This window comes from Mandrillus leucophaeus, unplaced genomic scaffold, assembly GCF_000951045.1.
Source record: "Mandrillus leucophaeus isolate KB7577 unplaced genomic scaffold, Mleu.le_1.0 Scaffold1292, whole genome shotgun sequence".
NCBI lineage: Eukaryota > Metazoa > Chordata > Mammalia > Primates > Cercopithecidae > Mandrillus > Mandrillus leucophaeus.
In genome coordinates, this window is record NW_012101246.1 from 30,040 (window position 1) to 57,109 (window position 27,070).

General features: G+C 41.3%; 1 protein-coding gene across 1 annotated transcript in view; it reads left to right on the forward strand.

Moving 5' to 3' along the window:
• The window catches only part of NOTCH2 (notch 2), a gene marked incomplete at its 5' end in the record, with an annotated part of 65,603 nt that overhangs the window by 27,599 nt on the left and 10,934 nt on the right, over positions 1–27,070 (forward strand). Inside the window, 17 exon segments of the mRNA XM_011972473.1 lie at positions 2,131–2,359; positions 3,129–3,330; positions 5,885–6,038; positions 6,429–6,613; positions 8,258–8,390; positions 14,557–14,793; positions 17,150–17,262; positions 17,961–18,466; positions 19,808–20,155; positions 20,995–21,137; positions 21,328–21,538; positions 21,969–22,093; positions 22,631–22,729; positions 23,356–23,657; positions 24,418–24,565; positions 25,217–25,314; positions 26,229–26,975. Of these exon segments, the coding sequence (XP_011827863.1) occupies positions 2,131–2,359; positions 3,129–3,330; positions 5,885–6,038; positions 6,429–6,613; positions 8,258–8,390; positions 14,557–14,793; positions 17,150–17,262; positions 17,961–18,466; positions 19,808–20,155; positions 20,995–21,137; positions 21,328–21,538; positions 21,969–22,093; positions 22,631–22,729; positions 23,356–23,657; positions 24,418–24,565; positions 25,217–25,314; positions 26,229–26,975 (3,980 nt within the window).

Sequence of the window (27,070 nt, forward strand, 5' to 3'; positions counted from 1 at the left end):
AGTTCAAGTCTTTCTTTTAATGTTATCTCCCTCTTTGTCATGTTCATCCTTTTATTTCCTTCTTGAACATATTGAGTATCATCGTTTTATAGTTGATAATAATTGACCATATTTTATTGTCCTTACCTACTTTTCTACCATATAAGAAACTCCTGAGTATGTTTCTGTTCAAATTTTTTCTACTCATTTTGAGTTGTATTTCCTGCTTCTTTGCCTGCCTGGTAATTTTTTGTTGGATGCTAGACATCCATTTTACATTGTTCCATGCTGAATTTTCTTAAATATCTTTTTTAAAAAAACATTTTTGAACTTTATTCAAATATTCAATTATTTGGACATAGTCCAATCCTTCAGAGTCTTACTTCAAGTTTGTTAATTGGTTCCAAAATAGTCTTTAGTCGAGGGCTAATATGGCTCACTACTAAGACAGGGGTCCCTCGGGACTCTACTCACTGCCACATGGTTTTTTTCATTGTTATTGAATGAACATGAGCTATTCGCAGCCCAATGAAAACTATAGGGATTATACTGCCTACGTCTTTCTGGTGGTTGTTCCCCTAGCCTTAATAGTTTTATTACGTATGTACTGACCAATCCTAAGTTACTTGTGTAATGATTAAGTCATTAAACTTCAAATGAGATTATCACAATGCATTAATAATGGCACCTTAATTTATAGGATATATAACTTCAGATTATCATAGGGAGGCCACCATGCTAGGCGCTGGCAGTGATAAGATAAATAAGTTTTAGTTTCTATTTTCATGAAGCTCATAGTCTATTAGGGAAGAAAGACATATAGATACAGTTTGAGACCAGCCTGGCCAACATGGTGAAACTAAAATACAAAAAGTAGCCAGGCGTGGTGGCGGACATCTGTAATCCCAGCTACTCGGGAGGCTGACGCACGAGAATCTCATGAACCCAGGAGGTGGAGGTTGCAGTGAGCCAAGATTGTGCTACTGCACCTCCAGCCCAGGCAACAGAGTGAGACTTCATCTTTAAAAAAAAAAAACAGACATATGGACAAATAATTTTAATGATGTATTACAAATGGTAAAAAAGTATGTATCCAAGGCACAATTGATGGAGAACTTTAGGGAGTGAGATCAAGCTGTTTGTATTTCTTTCTCACATTGAGTAACATGTCATTCAAAATACTGAGTATTTTTAAATTTTTCTATATGAAGTGGAACCAACAGTATTTACAATGAGTTTAAAATAATTCAGTAAACTATGGATGGTGAGTTTCCTGAAAGATGCTATGGAAATTATAGTAACTGTGTACTGTGGTTAAGAAACAATTTTTTCTTAACTGAAACAATTTTTACAATTGCTTTAATAGAGACTGCAGATGAGTCTTATAAGGGAATTAGTTCAAGAGATAAATGAGGTATATTAAATGTTTCTCTAATAAAATAAGGGTCACATTACCCATTAGTTTAGTATTTAGTTTTCATTTTACATGTATAACCCATCTTTGCAATTATATTTTTAAGTTCCTTAAGAGCCATAGCTACAGCTTGTTTTTCTTGTTCTGATTTGTATGCCATATGATTGTAGAGTGCCGTGGCATGACTGTCGCTTAAAATTTGTTGGTTCCTTACTATGAGTATAAAGTGTTCCAATTTTTATTTAAACTTTGTTTCATAAGGCTACTGAAATCTAAAAGAGAGAAAAAGAGAGAGAGGAGACAGAAGTGAAAGGGAGAGAGAAGATTAATTTATCTAGTTAATATGCCTGGAAAAACATGAATATGTGTATTTTGTCCTCCCCCACACACTGCACAATCACATATACCTTTTGAAAATATTGATTGATAGTCTGTGTATTGGGGCACATATTTGATTTGCAAATGTGTGAGGGACCAATGCAAGTTTTATGACTATTGGTTTTACAAAACTGTTGGTGGTGATATAGATGAAGTTTATTCCAATTAACAAACAGGTTAAAAACTTCAAGCAAGTATTACTGAATTGATTTTCATAAATGGGGGAGTTGGCAGAATTCAATGAAAAAGTCAGAATTATGCTGCCCTCGGCGTGACTTAGTTCAGGTCATTCACTTTTATGAATCTAAGATTAAATTGATGCTACTCTTCAGAGCTCTAATTCTTATGTAATGGCTTAGATCCTTGCCAGAATGGAGGTTCCTGTGTGGATGGAGTGAATACTTTCTCCTGCCTCTGCCTTCCGGGTTTCACTGGGGATAAGTGCCAGACAGACATGAATGAGTGTCTAAGTGAACCCTGTAAGAATGGAGGGACCTGCTCTGACTACGTCAACAGTTACACTTGCAAGTGCCAGGCAGGATTTGATGGAGTCCATTGTGAGAACAACATCGATGAGTGCACTGAGAGGTGAGCAACCAATCACTCGGGCATCAGCATCTTACAAGAGAAAGGGAGAATGGGAAGGAAACTTCAGAGCACAGTGCTAGAATTGTGGAGCAGGGATGAGGTGTCCCCATGGATCCCAGTCCACAGTCATCTCCTATTGCCCAGTTACTGGTTCCTGAAAAACATATGTAGTTAGAAAGTTAAAGGTCAGAGGTTGCAAAGTTTATAGGGATGGTTTATTATTTCTTGCTTAGAGAACAGAAAGAGCTATAAATCTGTTCTGTTCTTCCCTTGGTCTCTTGTTCATTTCAAAAATCCAAAAATTCCATTTTCTCTGCAGAGATTGGAATTGTTACCAGTCTTTAAGAAATTTCTGGGAGTTTTGTTTCATTTGTTTTTATAATATCATGAACATATTTGTTCTATTTGTCTTTTATAAATAATCTATAGTGAAGAGGATTTTTCAAATAAATTGACTTAGAGATAAAATGAAATGAGGTACATGGGAAAACTACAGAAGAACTGGGTAAAACCTAGAAAACTTCACTTTCTCTAGGTATCTATACTAAGCTCAGTCTTTTAAATACTTCTGAGCCTTTGATTATAGAAAGGAAGTGGGCACCTCAGAGCTTCTGGCACCCAATCTAGCTTGTAAGAAAGTTTACGGGATATGGGTTGCTCAGAGGTATTTGCCTCTGTAACATCTTAGATTCCAGAAATCTTACTTTCTAGTAGTAAGTCACAGGCACCAGATGCATAGCTGATGTTGCTCTCTCTGTTTGCTTCTTAGCTCTTGTTTCAATGGTGGCACATGTGTTGATGGGATTAACTCCTTCTCTTGCTTGTGCCCTGTGGGTTTCACTGGACTCTTCTGCCTCCATGAGATCAATGAATGCAGCTCTCATCCATGCCTGAATGAGGGAACGTGTGTTGATGGCCTGGGTACCTACCACTGTAGCTGCCCCCTGGGCTACACTGGGAAAAACTGTCAGGTAATTGACTTCCTTCCCATTCACCAAACTGCTCCCCTAGAGCAGCTGAATATTATACCTGTTCACTTTCTAGTCTGAATAAGTTCCTTCTAAAAGAGACTATTGTGGATCTCAGGAATGTCCCTGAGATAATCTAGGTAACTTCTTAATAACTTGCAGATTCCAAAATGGTGCTGGAAATATGATATAGATTCACAAACGTAAGATCTTGAAAAGAGGCTAACCACGAACTGCAGAAAAATACTTATGGGAAATAAACACAGTTTTTTTGTTTTTTGTTTTTTGTTTTGTTTTGTTTTGTTTTACATTGGAAGCACAGAAAGAACTGAAGAAAATAGAGAATAATCAAAATAACCTTTTAAAGGTCAGATGCAACATCTAAGGGGGTAATAATGATAATTGTTATATCTTACAATGTGGTAACATTCTCAAAACCAAACGATTTGCATATCTTTTAAGTTCAAATATGTAAATACACACTTCCATAAAATTTTAGGATGGAAAGAGCCCTTATAGGCAACTAATCTAACCTTTGATTTCATAGAAGGCAAAACTGAGCCCCAGAGGGGCAAAGTAACTTTTCCAAAGCTGCATACCAAACAGCACTGTATTTAATTTTATGTTATTCTACCTCTTTAATGGTGATAGAATAATAACTCCAAAGAACATAGGAACAAATGGCCAAACTTGACTTACAGGGCGCACTTAAGTAAGGCTTAGGCTATATTAGACATGGGAGCACCCACCTCCACAGAATTAAGCGGCTTGTTGCAGATTCCATGGATCCCGAGAGCGTTTTTGGTTGGGCTTCTATTTGTTCTCATAGCGTCGATTGGAAGTGCTGACGAAGCACTCCTCCCTTCTTCCAGCAAACAGTCTATATTGTGAATTTGGCCTTCCTCTCCTCAAGGGGCCAAGCCACTCCATGTGTGAATTCAGATGAAAGGTGCCAGTCCTTGTGCACTCTTTGCCTCAGATTGCCTTCCTTAGAAATAAGCTCTTAAACAGGTTTTAGGCTTATTAACATTAATTATAAGCTTATTTTAGGCTTATAACAGATTTGGTCAAGACCCATGTGGATTTCTCACACAGGATTAGCACAGAAAGTGTGAACCTGTCTGACAGCTTTAACTCTTTCTTTCTAGCACTGCGGGGTGGCCATACATGTAGGCAAATCATGTCTAGAGCATTGGGAATAGCTTAACCTGTTGGGCTTCCTTGAATTTTTAAACTTTTTTGGTAATAACCTTTTAAATAGAAGACCTAAGAGGAATTAGACTACAGCAGGCCCTCAAATAACTTTGTTTCCTTCAGCGTCATTTTGTTATAACATTGAGTGGTGGAAAAAATCTGGTTTTGGCCAGAGCTGCTGTCTGTGTGGGGTTTGCATGTTCTCCCCATGTCTGTGTGGGTTTTCTCCAGGGACTCTAGTTTCTTCCCACAACTCAAAGCCATGTATGTTGGGTGAAGTGGACATGTCTACATTGTCCCATTGTGCCAGAATAGGCTCTGGCCACTCATGAACCTGAACTGGAATAAATGGGTTAGAAAATAAATGAATGGGGCCAGGCACGGTGGCTCACGCCTGTAATCCCAGCACTTTGGGAGGCTGAGGTGGTGGATCATGAGGTCAGGAGATCGAGACCATCCTGGCTAACACGGTGAAACCCCGTCTCTACTAAAAATACAAAAAATTAGCCAGGTGTGGTGGCAGGCACCTGTAGTCCCGGCTACTCAGGAGGCTGAGGCAGGAGAATGGCATAAACCCGGGAGGCGGAGCTTGCAGTGAGCCAAGATTGCACCATTGCACTCCAGCCTGGGCAACAGAGTGAGACTCCATCTCAAAAGAAAAAAAAAAAAAAAAAGAAAAGAAATGAATGAATATGCCAATTATTGTAAAATGAAAACTCATAAAGCCTATGATAATTGTACCGGGTGCACAACAATAAACGATGTGGTACAAAACCACCCAGCAAGCCTGCCATATTGGTTAGTGTTGCTTTCTGAACTGTGTGGTGGTAAGAGGTGCTGACAGTTTTGCTTTGCAAACATTTATTCCTTGACTTGACCTGCCACCATTAGGACTACCGTTACTCGCGGATTCACCAAAAATTGGATAAATAATTATTTTACTTGTTTTTATTAATATTTCTTAAATGAATGTATAGCTTGTTTATTTTAATGTTTAATATTAGAAGTGGGTGTGAATTTGAAGTTTAGTGACTTTTTTAACCAGAAATAAGTACAGGAACTTAACTCTTTTTTATATCAATTAGACTGTGGTAAAATTGGTTTCATTATATATTGTTGTCCTTAAAGTCGCAGTTTCCAGGAACCTAATGATGACGTTAAGTGAAGACTTACGGTACATAAAAAATGGTTAGGTGTACCTCAGAACACTGAATCTAGTTTAAGGGCTCTTTTACTAGATGAAGGCTCCTTTTCTTTTTAATCAGTGTGCTTTTCTTTGATTTCTTGTAACATAATAGAACTTCTTTTTCTTCATTTCTAGTATTTGGATTTTGATGTATGTACACCCCTGCCTCTGTTTCAGACCCTGGTGAACCTCTGCAGTCGGTCTCCATGTAAAAACAAAGGTACTTGCATTCAGGATAAAGCAGAGTCCCGGTGCCGATGTCCATCTGGATGGGCTGGTGCTTATTGTGACGTGCCCAATGTCTCTTGTGACATAGCAGCCTCCAGGAGAGGTAAGCTTTGCTCCCTTGGACTCAGGTCATTCACTGAAATATTGACTGACCAGTGGCATTTAGAGCAGGTATTATTTTTTGTCAGATAAGAGGGAAGGGCAGATAGTAGTGGGTGGGCAGGGCTCTGGGGAAAGGGCTCAAGATAGAAGATGTAAGGGTAGAGGAATAGGTTCAGAGATTCCAGGAAGAAATGTATTTGAAATGAAACTAAGGTATATTCCACTTTCAGGGTTTATTTTTAATATACATCTGGTACTGAGGGCTGTGAAGAACTGGCTAAGAATAAGATTTGATGTGTCAGCCAGTTTAGGTTTACTTGCTCATTGGTTGATTTGAACCCCACGTGTCACATGTTCTTCTGTGACATTTCTTCCTCACTGGGTTTCCCAGGTGTGCTTGTTGAACACTTGTGCCAGCACTCAGGTGTCTGCATCAATGCTGGCAACACACATTACTGTCAGTGCCCCCTGGGCTATACTGGGAGCTACTGTGAGGAACAGCTCGATGAGTGTGCGTCCAACCCCTGCCAGCACGGGGCAACGTGCAGTGACTTCATTGGTGGATACAGATGCGAGGTGAGGACACTGAACAAGCAGAGGTCATGGACCTCCCAGGAGATCATACAACTGTTTTGAGCACTGATATATTGAATTTAGCTGCTTGTATCTTATATTTATAGTTTATAGATTTTTACCAATCCCCATCATAGTGTTTACCACTGTTTCTTTCAGCTTCTCTATGCAGTAAGTTAACATGTCCCTAGTATGGAACCATCCCAGCTCCTTAGGCTTGCTTTTAGGATTCGGAGCCAAGAGTCACTACCAGAGTGCATTTTACAGGCTCACCCAACATAGCAGTCCGCACTTCCCTGAATAGCAGCTGAGATAGGAAAAACTGCTTTGTGGAGTATTCCTTTGGCCCCTGTCACCTTTGTATGTAGTCATTAATCAGTCAACTAGCAATTTTCTCTCAAAAAAAATGTTGCTCGTCCTGTTCCCCATAGCATCATGCTAAATGTTACATGTATATATTGGAGGAAGTATGTGTCTTCAAGGGACATGTCACTATTTTAATGTCTGGGCTGATAATGGTTAGAGCAAGCAAGATATTAGCAAAATGTCTAAGACATTAATTGGATACCAATTCAAACCACCAAGCAACACTGAGAAAAGCTTTGCTTCTCTATTGTTATATGAATGAGCCAATGATAGCTTCTGTATTTTGGCCCCTGGGTTGTTTATTTCTTCACAGCAGGCTGGGACTCATTAGCTGAAAGGCCTGCCAGTGCCAAACCCAAATTTTGACACATCCAGTTGTTTTAAACATAGCGCTCAAATAAGCAGATTTTTAACTATTTAGAGCTTGCCTGCTTTGCATAGCCTGCAAAACAGCAGCCAAAATCTGCTAGCCATAGTATAAGTAGGACAAGATAAACCCTGGGGCCATACAGACCCCAGACTGATGCTGGCCTTTAGAGCTCTCTGACCCAGAGATTCCTGCCACTGGCTGCTGAGTGACATCACCTAGACTCCCTCTCTGATCCTTCTTTCCCAGAGTTTACTTGCTGTCTTCCTCTTACCCACCTACCCCTCTGGAAGGTCTCATGCTATATGAGACTTCTCCCACATGCAAACCTGTCAAAGTGTCCAAATAAAACCACCTCACAGCCATATCCTTTCTCTTGGTCAGCCCTGAAATCCTGCCAACCCCTATAGCCACCACAGCCAGCCAGACCCACCTCCCTTTACCCCCAGCCGTATCTCAACCAGTTTCTCACACATACATGCAGTTTCCTAAACCTGGAGATCAATAATTGCATGTCTGTGCTACCATCCACATATGCCTTTTGACTGAGTCATAGGGTCCTCGTCACATACAGAGGAATGTGTATTTTAAAGATGAGGAAACCTGTACCTGGGAGGAACAAAAGGTTTGCACACAGTCAAATCTGAAATATCCTTCATTGTATTCAGTCTTTGCCTTCCTTTTAAAGTGCCTTTTTCAACTGGAGGAGGAATAGGTAAATGCCAGTAAGCTGCGGGTTTTCTGTCCCTGCATAGAATGATTAGCAGAGAGTGTGATGGCTCCAGAGAAAACATACAAAAGCTAAGTGGGGAGGTGGGAGAGAGTCACAGAAATGTTCCAGATCTCACTTGCTCTCATGGTCTGTTTCCAGTAATGGTCCAGTATTTCTTGCCCATTTTGTTTCCTCATGGCAGTGTGTCCCAGGCTATCAGGGTGTCAACTGTGAGTATGAAGTGGATGAGTGCCAGAATCAGCCCTGCCAGAATGGAGGCACCTGTATTGACCTTGTGAACCATTTCAAGTGCTCCTGCCCACCAGGCACTCGGGGTATGAAATCATCCTTATCCATTTTCCATCGAGGACATTGTCTAAGTTATAAAACCATTCTTAGTGTTCAGGGGATTTTATAAAATCAAAGATAGTAAGACTAGCTTCATTCCAAGCATTTAGTTCTGCATCCTAGTAATTCAAGCCATTTTATTCTCCCATCTCTTGCTAACTCTGATGTTGTGATTTATGTTCTCAGTTTTATCCGGTTGTTTGGCATCTTGATATTCCATGAAACACAGAATATGGAACTGATACAATATTAACATAACATAACAAAATTAGCTTGGTCAGTAAGATTTCTTGTTGCTTCACAGAAAAGCAACTAATGACCTCTAAAATAAACAATTTACATTTACCTGCTTATGTATTTTTTAAATTAGCCAAGTCTTACCTCTAGAAGGTGGGGGAATGAATGAAATGAAAATATCTGCCTATTTTCATCACCTCAGGGGAGGATACTGATGGTGCACCTTAGGAATTGCAGTAAGGCCTGATGAGAGATGCACCATGGACTGTGAGTGATGGGGCCATCATTCTTCTGTGGGCATTGCCACTGCTTTTCAACTAAGTGGTAGGGCCATGATTCTGCTGCGAACATTGACACTGCTTTTGAACCATCCCTTGGAAAGAGTTTTGAGTATTGTTTATCAGAAGAGATGTAGTTATGATGGGGCCTACTCTGAGAAGCCTGTGAAAAAAAAGGTTAAAGGCCATCCACACTGGTGACAAATTCATTCTCGTTAGTGTCAAAGAGAACAGAGTGCCAGAGAAGTATTTGTATTGCCTTAGAGCTTTGTGTCAGTAAAGTTTGATAATTTGCCTCCCCAGATATCAGAGTTTGACTAAATTAAAATAGGAGAGTACCCTACTAGTAGGCTCGTTATTGAGGAATGAGGTTAATGGGAAGAAGAAAACTAAGGAGAAACGGTCTTTAAGTATTTGAAGAATGGTCCTGCAAAAAGGAGAATTGTTCTTTATTCTAGAAATCAATGGTTGAGTAGAAATTAATTCCAATTCATTGTTAGTTTGTTCCTTTGAGAAATTGTACTGGTTAGGACAAGCTATGATTCTGGTGATAGCTATTATCATAGTTCATTTATGTTGCTATAAAAGAATACCTGAGACTAAGTAATTTATTTTTCGAAAGAGGTATATTTGGCTCACAGTTCTATAGGCTGTACAGGAAGCATGGTGCCAGCATCTGCCTCTGGTGTGAGCGTCAGGCTGTTTCCACTCATGGTAAAAAGTGAAGAGGAGCCAATGTGTGTAGAGATCACATGGCAAGAGATGAAGCAAGTGAGAGGGGAGGGAGATCCCAGGCTCTTTTTAACAACCAGCTCTCATGGGAACTAATAGAGCGAGAATGCTGTCATTGTCTCAAGGATAGCACCTTGAGACATTCATGAGGGGTCTACTCCAGGGACCCAGATACCTCCCATTAGGCCCTATGTCCAACATTGGAGATCACATTTTAACATGTGGTTTGAAGGAGTCAAACTTCAAGCTATAGCAGCTAATTAAACCTCAAATCTCAGAGCTTAATATAACACTGATTTTGTCACTCAGATAAAGTCGAATATGTGTTGGGCTACCTTTCTCTGTGTTTCAGATATGTAGTTTGAAACACCTGGCCTCCAAGGCCTCCACAGTACAGGGAAGAGAGACAGACTTGAAGGGTCATACAGCAGCTTTCACTAGCTCAGTCTGGAAGCAACACACATCACTGTTCCTCACAGTATATTGACCAGAATTATTAAATGGCCTCCATGACTTTAAGGGAGGCTGGGAAATATAGGAGAATACATGAGTATTCATCAAACTCTAAAATCACTGCCATACCATGAACTTTTAATTAATAAGACATGTCCAGTCCTAGAATGGATCATTTCAGGAGGAAACAAAATTTTTGTCTCTTCTAACCCTGTGGTAAAGATGGCTTAGAATACTAGTTTCGATATTATCATGACAGTCTTTTTCTTTCAGCACTTTGAATATGTCATCCAACTGATTTCTGATATCCATGGTTTTTAATGAGAAATATGCTGTTAATCTTGTTGAAGTTCCCTTATATGTGATACATTGCTTCTCTCTTGATGCCTTTAAGATTCTTTCTTTATCTTTTGATAGTTTGATTATGATATGTGTAGGTATGAATTTCTTTGACTTTATCCTACTTACAGTTCCTTGGATTATTTTACTATGTGTGCTTGTTTAGGTATGTGGAACAATATTTTTTTTTTCGTCCTGACTTAACTTCTCTGGCCATTGGTAAACATTCCAGGAAACTCTAAAGTCCCGTAACCCCATTGTGAGAGTCACCACAATGTGTCACCGTATTTCTAAGCCTTGGATCTTTGCCTGCATGTCCCTCCAGTTTCCCAGGTCGAGGGCTAACTGTAACAGTTCTGCCTCTTCCTATTACTTTGCTTCAGGCTGAGGTTGAGTTCTCTCTCATTTGATAGATCTGTTTATTTCTGGTGGTTCCATTCTGATGGGGAAATACACATTTATGTTCATTTTACTAGCAATCCCTAAATATCAAATATTCTTTGAGATAGGGAGCATATACTGGATTTTGTTTGTTTTTACTTTTTTGTTTTCAATTTACTCTATGTATAAGGTGAGATATGCATATATGCATATAGACCAAAAATGTATTCACACGTAGAAAAGTATACAGTGAAAATACTTCTCATTCCCATCTCTCTTCTGGTGGGCAAATTTTCCCTCTCCCACAAACACGTAATCACCACTTTTAGTTGTTTGTGTTTCTTTCTAGAATTTTTCAAAAACTGTATCCTTCAAAATTTTCTTTATGTAGAGAGAAGCCAAATGCAATGATATTTTATTTCCTTTCCTTTTTACTCTGAAGATAGAACATTAGACACATTTTTTGCACTTGATTTGTTTTTATTTAATTGGAGATATTTTCATATCAAAATATAGAACTTCTCTCTCCTCTATATATACTTCTCTATATATATATTATATATATTATATATATATTGATGCCTCTAAGATTCTTTATCTTTTGATAGTTTGATTATGATGTGTGTAGGAATATATATTTTTTTTATATATATATATATATTTTTTTTTTTTTTTGAGATGGAGTTTTGCTCTTGTTGCCCAGGCTGGAGTGCAATGGTACGATCTCAGCTCACCACATCCTCCGCCTCCTGGGTTCAAGTGATTCTCCTGCCTCAGCCCCCCGAGTAGCTGGGATTACAGGCATGTGCCACTACGCCCAGCTGATTTTGTATTTTTAGTAGAGACAGGATTTCTCCATGTTGGTCAGGCTGATCTCGAACTCCTGGCCTCAAGCGATCCATCCACCTCAGCCTCCCAAAGTGCTGGGATGACAGGCGTGAGCCACCACGCCTGGCCCGAACTTCCTCAATATTTTTTATAGCTACATAATTCCCTTTTACAGGCATGCCATATTTTACTTAACCAGTGTCATCATGATAGATATTTCAGTTATCTTGCAGGCATATAAGTATATTGGTAAAATAAATTTTCAGAAATAGAATCGCTGGATTGAGTAATATGTACATTTATAATTTTAGTCAGTAATTTCAGTATATCAGCATACTGGCTTTTTGTTAAGGTGGAGAATATATTTTCATTTAAGAATCATTTTCTTTTCCTTTTCTTGCAGTTTCTGTTTATATATATATTTATATATATATATGTATGTCTTTTTTCCCCCATTAAGTTGTTGATTTAATTTTTTGTGGAAATTGGCTGTCTATGATATTAAAAAAACAAATATTTTCCCAGTATGTTGTTTTTTATCTTTTGATTTTCTTTATAGTGATATTTAGTGCACACTTTTACTTTTTAATCAAGTTGAATTTATCATTTTTAAAATGGCTTCTGGATTTTGAGTTGTAGTTAGCAACATCTTATACACTTGAAGGTTGTAAAGAAATTCTCCTATATTTTCTTCAAGTACTTTTTCCATATGGCTACTCATTTGTTAATACAAATTTATTGAATATTTTGTTTTTTATATAATGATTTGAGATGGTACCTTTGCCAGATTCTAAATTCCCATGTGTATTTTCGGTATTCTTCTGGACTTTATTTTCTCTGTTATTCTATTAATTCACCAATAACTTTCTGTTCCAATTAAGGATCTTCTTCTTCATAGTTTTTCTGGTTATAGTTACAGTTTATTTTTCACATAATTTTATAATCAGCTTGTCTTAATAAATTCCTGTTGGTAATTTTTATTGGGGTCTCACTAAATTTATGAATCAGTATAGAGAAAACTGACAACTTTATGATGAGGAATCTTGCTAACCAAATCCTGGTATGTCTTTCCATTTATTCAAGTCTCTTTTGTGTCTGTTAGGACAGTATTAAAGTTGTCTTCATATAAGTGTAACACATTTCTTGTTAAGATTGTTCCTAGGTATTTTATCTTTGGTAATTTGGTAATTGCTATTGAAAATTGGGCCTTATTTTACATTTTTTAAAAAATAATCTTGCTTTTGTTAGTGTATGCTACAATGCAAGTGGCAGGAATACAGAACTGTTTTCTTTTGTACCTGTTTTTATTTTTATTATGATTATGATTATTTTTTGAGACAGAGTCTCGCTCTGTTGCCCAGGCTGGAGCACAGTGGCGTGATCTCGGCTCACTGCAACCTTCATCTCCCGGGTTCAAGTGATTCTCCTGCATCAGCCTCCCGAGTAGCTGAGATTACAGGCATGTGCCACCACACCCAGCTAATTTTTGTGTATTTCGTAGAGATGGGGTTTCACCATGTTGGGCAGATTGGTCTTGAACTCCTGCCCTCAAGTGACCCGCCCGCCTCAGCCTCCCAAAGTGCTGGGATTACAGGCGTGAGCCACTGCGCCCGGCCTCTTTTGTACCTTTTTGAATTAATCATAGAATAATTTCTAGAATAGTCATTGATTTCTTTTGTTTCTTTCTAAGACACTGTATGCAGATATTCATACTAGATGGCTCATTTATAGCTATAGTACATTAAATGAGTCCTATTTTAAATGGAATAACTTTTGAACTCTCAGCAGGAAATTTATCCTCTATTTTTGTTAAATAAAAAGCATTGGTGCATTTACACACTATTACAGAAAAAAGCCAGTGATTATAAAACTTAAAAATGTATTTCATTCAAAATTCAGTTCCAATTGTTACCAATGTATTTACATAACCTATGTATAGTCATGGGTCACTTAACAGTGGGGATATGTTCTGAGAAATACGCCCTTAGGCAATTTCATTGTTGTACAATCATCATGGAGTGTAATTACACAAACAGAGAGAATATAGCTTACTACACACCTAGGCTCCAAACCTGCACCTTGTTTTACTGAACTGAATATTGTAGGCAATTATAACACAATGGAAAGTATTTATGTATCTGAACATATTTAAGAAGAGGTACCGTAGAAAACTTAAAAGGTACAGTAAAAATACAATATAAAAGATAAAAAATAGTATACCTGTATAGGGCATTTACTGTGAAAGGAGCTTGCAAGACTGGAAATTGCTCTGGGTGAGTCAGTGAATGGTAAGTGAATGTGAAGGCCTAGGACATTACTGTAGACTACTGTAGACTTTGTAAAAACTGTACACCTAAGCTACACTGAATTTATTTAAAAAGTAATTGTGCTATGACATTACAAGGCTATGATGTTACTAGGCAACAGGAATTTATCAGCTTCAGCTTCATTATGGGACCACTGTTGTGTATGCTGCCTGCATTGACTAAAATGTCATTATACAGTTGCATGACTGTATTTATTGTTATGTTCTTTTTTGGACTGTTTTTATATTTTAGATTATACTTTGGAAAAATTACTGAGCCTCTCTTGAGCTCCAGTTTCCTTGTCTTTGAGATGGGACAAATAATAGGACCTACACCATAGGGTGCTACTTCACTGGATTGTGTGGGAGAGTACATGTGGAGCTCTAGTGTGTTCATTCCTTTACTTGTACAACTCACCAGAAGGATGACAGCTGTCATGAATAAAGCATGTGCTTTGCCCTGCCCAACTACAAGGTCCCACTACCAGTTGAAGAGTATACTCTGATTCATTGTGAAAATGCCAACAAGTGTGGTTATCCCTTGCTGGAAAGCAGGTTAAAAGGATTTTCATAATTCTGTACCTCTTCTCTTTCCTCCAGGCCTACTCTGTGAAGAAAACATTGATGACTGTGCCAGGGGTCCACATTGCCTTAATGGTGGTCAGTGCGTGGATAGGATTGGAGGCTACAGTTGTCGCTGCTTGCCTGGCTTTGCTGGGGAGCGATGTGAGGGAGATATCAACGAGTGCCTCTCCAACCCCTGCAGCTCTGAGGGCAGCCTGGACTGTATACAGCTCACCAATGACTACCTGTGTGTTTGCCGTAGTGCCTTTACTGGTGAGAAGCTCTCTAGCCTCCTAGCCACTCTGCCTTGAAAGATGGTTTTAGTGAACAAATTGGGCCCTGTGACTTGTCCCAGACCCAAGTGAAGCTTTTCTTATATAAGAAAAACAACAGTAGCTCAATTTTTAAAAGCCAGTTTTTTCTTGGTCTGTACTCTATGGATGTTACAATCAGTGTCTGCCTTTAATTTTTCCTGAGAGATTCTTTTGTTGTGCATTGATTATATCATGCTATGGCAGGAATATTTTTTACAGTGTATATTGAAAGTAGTTGAACAAAATAACATTTTTTAATAGTGGCAAAATATCCAAAACCTAAAATTTACTATCTGAGTCATTTTAAAGTGTGCAGTGTACAGTTCAGTGGCATTGTTTAGTACATTGACATTGTTGTTCTACTATCACCACCATTCATTCACAGAACTCTTTTCATCTGAACAAAATAACATTTTGTTTTAAGGAACCTTACGTCTAACTCTAGTTTCTTCGCCCTGCCTCCTTTGACATGTGAGGCTTGAATTACAGGGTAGTTCCTGCCACTGTGATCATTCCACTCCTAGGACTCAGAGAAGCTTAGGATCCTGCTTAGATTCTTAAAGGGAGCAGGTCCAAATTCAAGTGTCTTTAACCAAGGATCGTTGATATGGGTATGAAATGAAAAGTTGCAGTGGTCACAAGTAATGCCCTGCTCAGTAAAGGCTTGGCCATGTTCCTACTCTGTTCCCAAGCTTCTTTCTTTCATCACAGGGCATGAAGATGACCAAGCCCTGCCTCAGAATAGGGGTCTTGTCACAAGAACTTACTAGTTGCTTCTGGAGAGGGCAGCATGGTGACTATTGGGAACTAAAATAGTTGTTTGTATCCAGATGTGGCAGGATACTCAGATTTGAAAATTATGCATTTCCTGGGGTCTGTAGTTGTATTTCTTATACGGAGGGTATGATCAGATTCCTTGGGAGTCAGAAAATAGGCTTTGATAGTCTATTTACAAACAATTCATCAAGCTGAACTCTGCTACATCCCGAGCCCATCTTCAGCCATCTTTCCTTCCAACTTTAAAGATATGCTACCTTACCATCTTGGAATTTTATAAAGAATAGGGATTCTGCAATATGGAAGCTCACTGGATACACTAACATCCAAAAAGAAATAGTCTGTTGTGAACATAATAGCTATTGAGGCAATGTGGAACAGAATGAGTATGAACAGTCTGTCTACAGCCTCGTATTGGCCATACTGCAGCTGGAAAGCCAACGAAGCAAAACTGGCTCCCGTTTCTTTCATTGCCTCTGAGGCTTTTTTCTCTGGAAACACTGACAAGCATTTGCAAAGTAAGGGGGAAGCAGGAGAAGGAAGGAATGGAGACCACTTTGAAGTAGTGTCCCATAGCCAGGAAGTAGTGTTTGTGCATTTTCCACATTTGTGAATGAAAAAAAAAAATCTGTTTAATACATTGAGCACAATTATTGTGGGATGCTGTTGCAGAGATAAACAGCAAGGGACTGGTGGTCCACCAAGCTGTGTCCATGTGGTGGTTGCTCTTGGTTAGTGGCTGCTGCTGTGATTTGAAGAGACAAACATTTATACCTCTTGCTGCTTGATCTCATTGGCCAAAAACATTATATTTTTGTTTCATTTTTAAAGCTACCTCTTCTTTCCCGAGTGACCACAGGCCAGGTGGGGCCTATCTCCTGCTATTCACCAGGAGTCCCAGCTGTGTCCTGCGTCTCCTCTGTGGTTCCAGTTGCCTTGCTCTTTATCTTGGAGCAGTGGCCCCCAGGGACCTTCTGTTTTGGAACTATTCCTAGAGGAAACTAACTCTAGGAAAATTAAGCTGCATTTTAAGGAATTGAGTTAGGTTACAGAAAGGCCAAAAAGTGATTGAAATGAGGTATCACAGATGAAAATTCTCTATGCTGTAAATCACCTTTTAAATATATTGGCCTGGTATAGCCTCTCCTATGAAATAGATGGCATTAACAAAATACAATGAATAGTTTTTCAACTGTTTCCTGCAGTTTATGAAAGCTAAAGTGACTTCAAAAAGCTGAAGTGTGATTTCTCTTTTTTTGGTGGGATTTAAGTCACTTTTCTCACCCATCCTGTCATGTGAGTTGGTACTTATTGTGGAGGCAAGACAGAGTAAGGGACTGGCGTGAGCCAGTGACAGGCCAGTCATGCTGAGATGCAGTGAGTGTCTTCTTCCTATGCTCAGATTACCACAGGCTTAGAACTGAACTCTCTCACACTTGCTCCACCTATGGCTAGTTCCCATCCCAGCAAAGTTTGTTCAGTAACTTGTAGTGACTACTTCTGCCTTTTAAAGCTTTTTTTATTTTTTATTTTCTGAGGCCGGCACTGTGAAACCTTCGTTGATGTGTGTCCCCAGATGCCCTGCCTGAATGGAGGGACTTGTGCTGTGGCCAGTAACATGCCTGATGGTTTCATTTGCCGTTGTCCCCCGGTAAGTGCCCTGTTGCTCATCTAAGAAGGGGCATTGTCTCTTCCATACAATCTGTGACAGAACTGAGATTAAACCTGGTTTAATCAATCTTCCAAATGGGAAGATTTCTCAGTTCTACTCTTTCACAAGAAAGTGCTTGGGTTCTTCCATTTAAAGCTGTTTACAAGCGACAAAACAAAACAAAAACAAAAGTAAATAAAAGCTGTTTAGATACTCCCAGAAACAGTGAGCTTCCCAATCCATGACTGTCAGTCTTAAGAAAAACTAAGGGAAAACCACAAAAAGTGGTGGAATGCCCCCTTGAAAATAGGGCTGATGTATGTGGCTTCTTGGCCCCATGCTGGAGGGTTATCTCACTGCCCAGGTTAGGCCAGAGTTGGTGGAAATGCTGCTCTGCTTGCATTCTTTAGCAGGAACCATTTGGAAGCAAGTTGTCTCTTAAAGTAGAGGGAAGCTTAATTTTAGCTCTTTGCTATACCCATTCTTTTATCACTGCCAGAGGCTGAAACCTTCCCAAAACAAGAGATCCCTATGCCTCGGGAGATACCAAAAGGAAACCTGTCTAGTAACCTTGGCTTGGGCTGAATAGGAAGTACAGAAGGGAGTAGTGAGATGTGGAGGTTTTCTAGAAACCCAAAACTTCCAATATGACTGTTTTCCTACCAATGCCATTTTTATTTCCTCACTGATTTCCACAGGGATTTTCCGGGGCAAGGTGCCAGAGCAGCTGTGGACAAGTGAAATGTAGGAAAGGAGAGCAGTGTGTGCACACCGCCTCTGGACCCCGCTGCTTTTGCCCCAACCCCCGGGACTGTGAGTCAGGCTGTGCCAGTAGCCCCTGCCAGCACGGGGGCAGCTGCCACCCTCAGCGCCAGCCTCCTTATTACTCCTGCCAGTGTGCCCCACCATTCTGGGGTAGCCGCTGTGAACTCTACACGGCACCCCCCAGCACCCCTCCTGCCACCTGTTTGAGCCAATATTGTGCCGACAAAGCTCGTGATGGCGTCTGTGATGAGGCCTGCAACAGCCATGCCTGCCAGTGGGATGGGGGTGACTGTTCTCTCACCATGGAGAACCCCTGGGCCAACTGCTCCTCCCCACTTCCCTGCTGGGATTATATCAACAACCAGTGTGATGAGCTGTGCAACACGGCCGAGTGCCTGTTTGACAACTTTGAATGCCAGGGGAACAGCAAGACATGCAAGTAAGGGCTTCACGTTTTCCAGAAGCTGAAGGGGACTGTCACTAACACACTTCAGTTTCTCGTTCTCGCTCCTAACCACTCCAGTGCTTCAGCCTAAGCTGCCTCTGCTTTTCAGATGGTGCCAGCCTTGTCCCATCGCACACTACCCTGTGCTCTCCCTTGCTGACAAAGGGCCAGGAATGCTCATTGCATAATGACCCTCTCTCTCTGCCTATCTCTGCCTTCTCACCTGCTGCCTTCGTGACCTCCTGGGGGATATAACTTTTGGAAGTGGTGTTTCCCACTTCAAGCAGCCTCTCACATAACCTGCCTGCAGGATGGATGGAAAGGTCTGTATCTCTCTCTTCACCCCATTCCTTTCCCTAAGACTGTTTTTCCCCACCCAGGTTTATCAGGAAGCATGAATTAGATTAGGCCTGTGAACCCTCCTGGTCTTAATTGTTATAGTTGTAGGATGCTGTGTGGTTTACTTAGGAACTTTCCTATTAATTAGCCATTCCATCTAATTTAATCCAAGTTAATTCTCAACAACCCATGAGGCATAGGTATTATTAACTTTCTTTCATAGGTGAGAGAACTTAGGCCCAAGGGTTAAAGAACTCACCAGAGCAAGTTGTTTCATTGACTCCTAATCTTTTGATTGAGATAGCATGAAAAGTTGTACCAAATAGTATAAATATCAAGGGGTAGGGTATGAGGAGAGGAGAGTGTAGATGAAATAGTTTGTACATCATTTAGGTTTGGGGGTTCTAATTCCTTTTGCAAATATTGAAAGAGCCTGTACAAGTAAGGTCTGGTATGCTACAAGGACATACCCATCCCCCTTTACCTTCTGTAGCTGGGATTCGCTCTTGAAAGGGAAAGAAATGGGTCATGTTAATATGGTTCTCTATGGCAACTCTCAATGGTTCAGGGTCATTTATCAAGTTTCTAGAGGCATCTTTCACTTCCTAAAGCCCGTTGTTACCTTACTGGGGACAATGGATACAAAGTAGAGGAAGCAGGAACCAGGCTGACTTTTGTTTCAGATATGCAGCTTTGTTTGAAAACCTGACTTAACAGGATTGTAAACTGCCTGGGAGTCCCTAAGCTCCTGCAGCGTAGTGAGTACAATGTTCTTCATTTAGGAAGTACACAACAAGGATGAGTGGCATAGACTATACATACTCTATGACATCAGGGATAGGAGATGCAAAGAAGGTTTTGTGGGGCATTTGGGTCCTGGGTGTGGGCCACAGAAAATGGGTAGGAAAATCCACAGTTAGTTCCAAATGAAAAAGCAAATAGAGCTCCAGTCTAATCTGAGCCCCTTTCTCCTGTTCTCTGCTTCCCCTTACCTAGGTATGACAAATACTGTGCAGACCACTTCAAAGACAACCACTGTGACCAGGGGTGCAACAGTGAGGAGTGTGGTTGGGATGGGCTGGACTGTGCTGCTGACCAGCCTGAGAACCTGGCAGAGGGTACCCTGGTTATTGTGGTATTGATGCCACCTGAACAGCTGCTCCAGGATGCTCGCAGCTTCTTGCGGGCACTGGGGACCCTGCTCCACACCAACCTGCGCATTAAGCGGGACTCCCAGGGGGAGCTCATGGTGTACCCCTATTATGGTGAGAAGTCAGCTGCCATGAAGAAACAGAGGATGACACGCAGGTCCATTCCTGGTGAACAAGAGCAGGAGGTGGCTGGGTAAGTGTTTGGTTTCTGAAGCCTAGCACTTTGATATGTAGCACATGTCATAACTCAACCTATAGAAATGCAAGGATCAGACAAATAGAATGGCCCACCACTTAAGATAAACCCATTACCCCAGTACTTATGTTTAAATGTAAAGATGTGCCTTGATCTTGGGCTCCTGAAAAGTGGACTGGGGTACACAGAAGGCAGGATGCCTGGAAGGCCTTCTCAGATGCCAGAATCCATAACCTTTTGCCAGAGTTGCCTCAAATCCCTTTATTAGTGACATTCCTTTGTACATTAATCATTGCCTTATTGTCAAGGCCCTTCTTTAGAATATACGTCTCTTTGACACAGGTAATGATCTTCACTTGCTCTGTCATTCACACCTCACTCTTTGTTGGTATATTCTCAAACTTTCAACCCTCCAACTAGCTGAGATACCAATGCACAGACAAAGGAAAATAAGGACTAAAAATGCACAGGGATGTATTTTTAGAGTAGCACTAAGTACCACTGAGTAGGTAGGAAAGAATGGAAGAAGACCACTGAAACCTTCAGGAGGAAAACAGCTTCTCACTTTGTCATGCATTGCCTCAGCCAGAAGGCTTTGGTCAGCTAGACTAAGGAAGGTGGGACATCCTCTATGTGGGAATTAGTGTTTAAGATCTCAAGGGACAATATCCTAATTTCTGAGATATGTCTTAAAGCAGCATGCCAGAGGTAGGGACCTGATGCTGAAGGGGAGGAAGGGAGGCTCCCATCACCCTTTATGACACATTCTGCCTGACCTGCACTCTTCTGTTTTACCTCCATCTCTCCTCCTCCGCTTCTCCCTTGGCATCCCACAGCTCTAAAGTCTTTCTGGAAATTGACAACCGCCAGTGTGTTCAAGACTCAGACCACTGTTTCAAGAACACAGATGCAGCAGCAGCTCTCCTGGCCTCTCACGCCATACAGGGGACCCTGTCATACCCTCTCGTGTCTGTCGTCAGTGAGTGGCAGTGGTGTAAAGGGGAAAGGTGGCAGGGGGAGAGTGTCAGTTGGGGGAACAATTTTCATTATGTAGCCCTCTTATTTTTTCAGAACTGTTGAGGTCAAAGTTGCCCTCTAAATGAATCTAATGCTGACATTGAGAGGTTGATGTTTTATTCAGCACTTTCCCTGTGTCTGTGGACTTTCAGGTGAATCCCTGACTCCAGAACGTACTCAGCTCCTCTATCTCCTTGCTGTTGCTGTTGTCATCATTCTGTTTATTATTCTGCTGGGGGTAATCATGGCAAAACGAAAGCGTAAGCATGGCTCTCTCTGGCTGCCTGAAGGTTTCACTCTTCGCCGAGATGCAAGCAATCACAAGCGTCGTGAGCCAGTGGGACAGGATGCTGTGGGGCTGAAGTAAGAGGCGTTGCCAACAAGCCACTATTCACAGTATAAGTAGGGATGACTAGAAAAGCGTATCTTGTTGAATCATGATTTTAAATTCTAAGCTCTGGACATTTACTCGCACTGCCTGTGATTCTAAATGCCTTGTGAGTGACTGAAACCACAGTCAGAGCCTGGGTGCATCTATTCTGTGCATATTATCACAGTGCCACCCAGCTTCTGTGTTGAGGTGCACTTTTGTTGTAAGCTCACGCTCAGTGGGAAGGGAAAGGATGAATGCCAAGGGAATGTCACAAAAATACTGCCCATCTTCTCTGGGCCAAGACCCTGCAAGATTGTAATAGAGCCATGGGAGTGTGTCATGATGGAAAGTGTTGAAAACCGCTCTATTAGTTTATGACATAACCGCCATTCTTATTTTTTATTATTATAATCGTATTAGAAATCTCTCAGTGCAAGTCTCAGAAGCTAACCTAATTGGTTCTGGAACAAGTGAACACTGGGTCGATGATGAAGGGCCCCAACCAAAGAAAGTGAAGGTGAGGTGATCATGGTAGAACCACCATTGTCAGACATTATCTGATTACATTTCAAATTTCTGTCCTTTAGCTCCAGAGTGTTCCTGAATGGGAGTAAAGAGTGATAGTCTTTATATGTTACCCAGACAATAACTATCCTAGGTTCTTTTAAACAGCAGGAGGAATCCTTAGGACGTTGATGACCTTGGGTTGCCTATGTATACTCTTCAAGAATAACTCTTTAAAAATATTAAAACAAACACGTCTCTTTCCTTTAGTGTCATGCTGGCAGTAGTCAAGTCAGGAATGGTGTTTGTAGATGGCAATTCCTTCATGGCCACGTCTCTTCCTTATCCTTTATGGGTACTTCTCCTTCTATAAGAAAAGATGAAATTAAGCAGTAGAAGAAAGCCAGTGATCATTGACATTGGCAAAAAGAAAGCCAGTGATCATGGCAAAACGTTGACATTGGAGGCTCCATACTTTGAGCCCAAGAAACTAAAACCATATAAAAGCAAGTGGTAGATTGAGCTGAGACTGACATGAAAAAGGAGACCATCCATCCACAGCTGTGCATTCCTGGGAGCTGGTAGAGCATGATGGTTAAGAAGACCATCGCTGGCCCTCACCCCTCCTCAGGCAGAGCAGGAGGTGGATGTGTTGGATGTGAATGTCCGGGGCCCAGGTCAGCACCCGGCCTCTTCCCCTCTTCACTGGGCTGTGTCTGCCCATGGTTCCACATTGCTGTCCCTGTGTTTGCCCCATCCAGCCATATATCCCTTCCCAATTTCACAGACTGTAAATCAGCTTGAGGAAATGAATGCTTAAGAAATGTAGCCATGAAGAAATTATCAACTCAGAAAGGGAAGGATTTCACATTGCTTCACGTACAGTGTGTTGAGACTAAACAGGCTGATAAAATGGGTTAGATTGTAGTAGGATAGAAAAATAATATCCCAAAGCAGAGGATAGTTAGTTAATACCTTATGCATATATCAATTGCTCTATTAATATTACATATTTTTAAATGTCCAATTAAAATAACATATCACTTAAACTTGAAAAGAAAAACTTGTTTTACTTAGAGAAGAACCCCCAGCTTAAAAAGACTTGTACTTTCCCATTATTCTTTACAGAAACGATGTTATCAGAGGAAAAGGTAGCAAATGTGAAACTAATAACCAGTTACTACAAGAAGTGCAGGGAATTCTTTGCCCCTAAGAGTAACTAAAATAGAGCTGTTTCAAGCTGAAGATAGGGTTAACTGCCTTCTCCTTCTTGAGTACTTTATGGAATTTTCCATTCCTACAGATGGCTGCACCCCATTAATGTTGGCTTCTCTCCGAGGAGGCAGCTCAGATTTGAGTGATGAAGATGAAGATGCAGAGGACTCTTCCGCTAACATCATCACAGACTTGGTCTACCAAGGTGCCAGCCTCCAGGCCCAGACGGACCGGACTGGTGAGATGGCCCTGCACCTTGCAGCCCGCTACTCACGGGCTGATGCTGCCAAGCGTCTCCTGGATGCAGGTGCAGATGCCAATGCCCAGGACAACATGGGCCGCTGCCCCCTCCATGCTGCAGTGGCAGCTGATGCCCAAGGTGTCTTCCAGGTAAAGAACATGAGAAGAGTCACTTGAATAATAATTCCTATGGCTCTGTACAGTTTTATCTTTTTTAAGGAACTAATATCTCATTGAATTTATTCAATCATTTGAGACATTAGGGCAGGTATTAGAGTCATGCCTGCTAGATGGGAAAGTGGGAAGGGAGACAGGCAAACTGACCCAGCTCTATATAGGAAGATAGTGATAGAGCCAACTGCAGACAACAGCAGTCTTTCTGATTATTAGTGATAATTTGTTGTGCCAAGATGCTTCCCAAATGCATAGATTAGATGAGAGTGATACCTGGTCTGGAGCCTTTGACTTGTATCCGCTACTGCTTACGGATTGGCCTGACTGTATGGGCTTCCAGCTGCTCATTGGCAGTTTTCTTGACCTGAGTTCCTGTTATATTCTCTGATGCCTGTTTATCCTTATGAGGAAATCGGAAGCATTCTGAATCACCTTAGACTGTAGACTGACTGAAGTTGTGATATTTCCCCACATCCCTCTTCTTCCCTGAGGAAGTAGAAGGCTCTTCACTTTACATCGGCCATTATTTATTGAGCACGTATTTGTTTATTTATTCAATCAACAACTATTTATTGATTGATGACGATAGAATCTTGGGCACAAAGATAACAAGACTTTCCCTCGCCTCCGGGAACTTACAGTGTAGCCTCAGCTCTGATGCACTTGTTTCTTCACTGAGTTTCATTATTTTCCTTCATCCAGGTGACTCTCTTTTCTGTATTTTCTCCTCTTCTAGATTCTGATTCGTAACCGAGTAACTGATCTAGATGCCAGGATGAATGATGGTACTACACCCCTGATCCTGGCTGCCCGCCTGGCTGTGGAGGGAATGGTGGCAGAACTGATCAACTGCCAAGCAGATGTGAATGCAGTGGATGACCATGGTAGGGATGAAAGGCAGGGATTTGGATTCTTACCTGCAAAGCATGCCTCTGAGGAGGGGGAATGGTTACATGACCCTTAAAGAACTGTCTGAGATTCAAATACATGGGAGATTCACTCATTCTTTCATTCATGTATTTATTCATTCTTCCTTTAACATGCTGAACTCAGAGATCCAAGCCAGTAGGAGATCCCTAATTAAAATGAGGGATTTTTAATGAGGGTTCTTGGACCTCAGAGCAGATACATGAAAGGTGTTCCCATGTAGTTTCCTAGGCATACCACTCTTGATTTGAGGATTTATGAGAGCTGACTTCTCTAGAAGAGTTGTGGAATATTCTCAATATAAATTCTGACATATAATACATAGGTTTTTGTCTTCAGTATGTAACAGGGTAGATTCTGCCATGTAGGGGACATGAATACCTCATACAAGTGATCCTTTCACCTAGAGGTCTTCTGCAGGCTAGGCAGCCTGTACTGAAGTATTTCTAGAACAGAGGAAAAGGAAGAGATTAGGTTTTTCCTATAGACCCCTACAGAGAACTGCTTCCTGCTGATCTCTGGGGAATTTAAAGTTTCGTTGTATAAGTCATGGTGTTTTTTACTAAGAGTATGATATGTCTGTTTATAAAAATATTTCTCCCCTTCAGGAAAATCTGCCCTTCACTGGGCAGCTGCTGTCAATAATGTGGAGGCGACTCTTTTGCTGTTGAAAAATGGGGCTAACCGAGACATGCAGGACAACAAGGTACAATTTGTGGCTCTGAGCTTGAGGAGGCTTATAGCAGTGCCTCAGTTATAAGCCCCTTCCCATTTCTCCTTACAGCTTCTCTTGTGATATGTATAGACAAAGATGGAAGCAGTTTGGGCAGACACTGGGTTTGGAGAGCTTGATGAGAATATAGGGCTTGTCCAGGCATGTGTCAGGATGGAGTTCTTTTCCCTCTCAGTATTCAGCTTGCAGTAGGCTGGCTATAGATAGCTTGGTGTAACCTTTTCTCTCCCTGACATTCCTTTTCTCCAGCTGTCTCTTCTGTTCATAGTCACTTCTTTTTCTCTTGTTTTCTTTCTTTTTTCCCTCCTGCTGCTGCTTTTTCTATCCTTGGATACCCTGATGTTTTCCTGTTTGATTTTTCTCCGTCTGAGTTTTTTGTCCTGCTTCCTTCTGTCATTCATCTTCTCTCAGTTTTCTTCATTTTCCTCATCTTAGTCCTTTCTTGCACATGTTTTGTCTCTTCTTTCTTTCACTGTTTCCCTTATTTTTCCCAGTTCTGTGCATGCCTTAGTTTTTTCTCTTCCTACCTTTCTTATTTCTAACTCCTTTTCCTATTAGAACCTTATTTTGATAAGCTCAGTACTCTTTTAAGTGAGTCTCTGGCTCAGGGGCATGCTTTATTTCATGAATTCCCAACTAAAGAGATGTTCCCCCTAAAGTGCAAAATTGTTTTTTAAGGAGAGGTGAAATAATCTTACTCTTTTTATGTATAAATCACAGATATACATTCAGTACACTGGTAGAGGCACAGCCTATCTGTGATGTTAATATTTCATCGGGGAGATAATTAGGAAAACATGTCTAAGGGGGTGATAATAAGAAAGACTGAGAAAAACTGCTATATTCTCAAGAGTGTTAACGTGTTCTGTGATGGGCCTTTTCTGTAGGAAGAGACACCGCTGTTTCTTGCTGCCCGGGAGGGGAGCTATGAAGCAGCCAAGATCCTGTTAGACCATTTTGCCAATCGAGACATCACAGACCATATGGATCGTCTTCCCCGGGATGTGGCTCGGGATCGCATGCACCATGACATTGTGCGCCTCCTGGATGAATACAATGTGACCCCCAGCCCTCCAGGCACCGTGTTGACTTCTGCTCTCTCACCTGTCATCTGTGGGCCCAACAGATCTTTCCTCAGCCTGAAGCACACACCAATGGGCAAGAAGTCTAGACGGCCCAGTGCCAAGAGTACCATGCCCACTAGCCTCCCTAACCTTGCCAAGGAGGCGAAGGATGCCAAGGGTAGTAGGAGGAAGAAGTCTCTGAGTGAGAAGGTCCAACTGTCTGAGAGTTCAGTAACTTTATCTCCTGTTGATTCCCTAGAATCTCCTCACACATACGTTTCTGATACCACATCCTCTCCAATGATTACATCCCCTGGGATCTTACAGGCCTCACCCAACCCTATGTTGGCCACTGCCGCCCCTCCTGCCTCAGTCCATGCCCAGCATGCACTGTCTTTTTCTAACCTTCATGAAATGCAACCTTTGGCTCATGGGGCCAGCACTGTGCTTCCCTCAGTGAGCCAGTTGCTATCCCACCACCACATTGTGCCCCCAGGCAGTGGCAGTGCAGGAAGCTTGAGTAGGCTCCATCCAGTCCCAGTCCCAGCAGACTGGATGAACCGCATGGAGGTGAATGAAACCCAGTACAATGAGATGTTTGGTATGGTCCTGGCTCCAGCTGAGGGCACCCACCCTAGCATAGCTCCCCAGAGCAGGCCACCTGA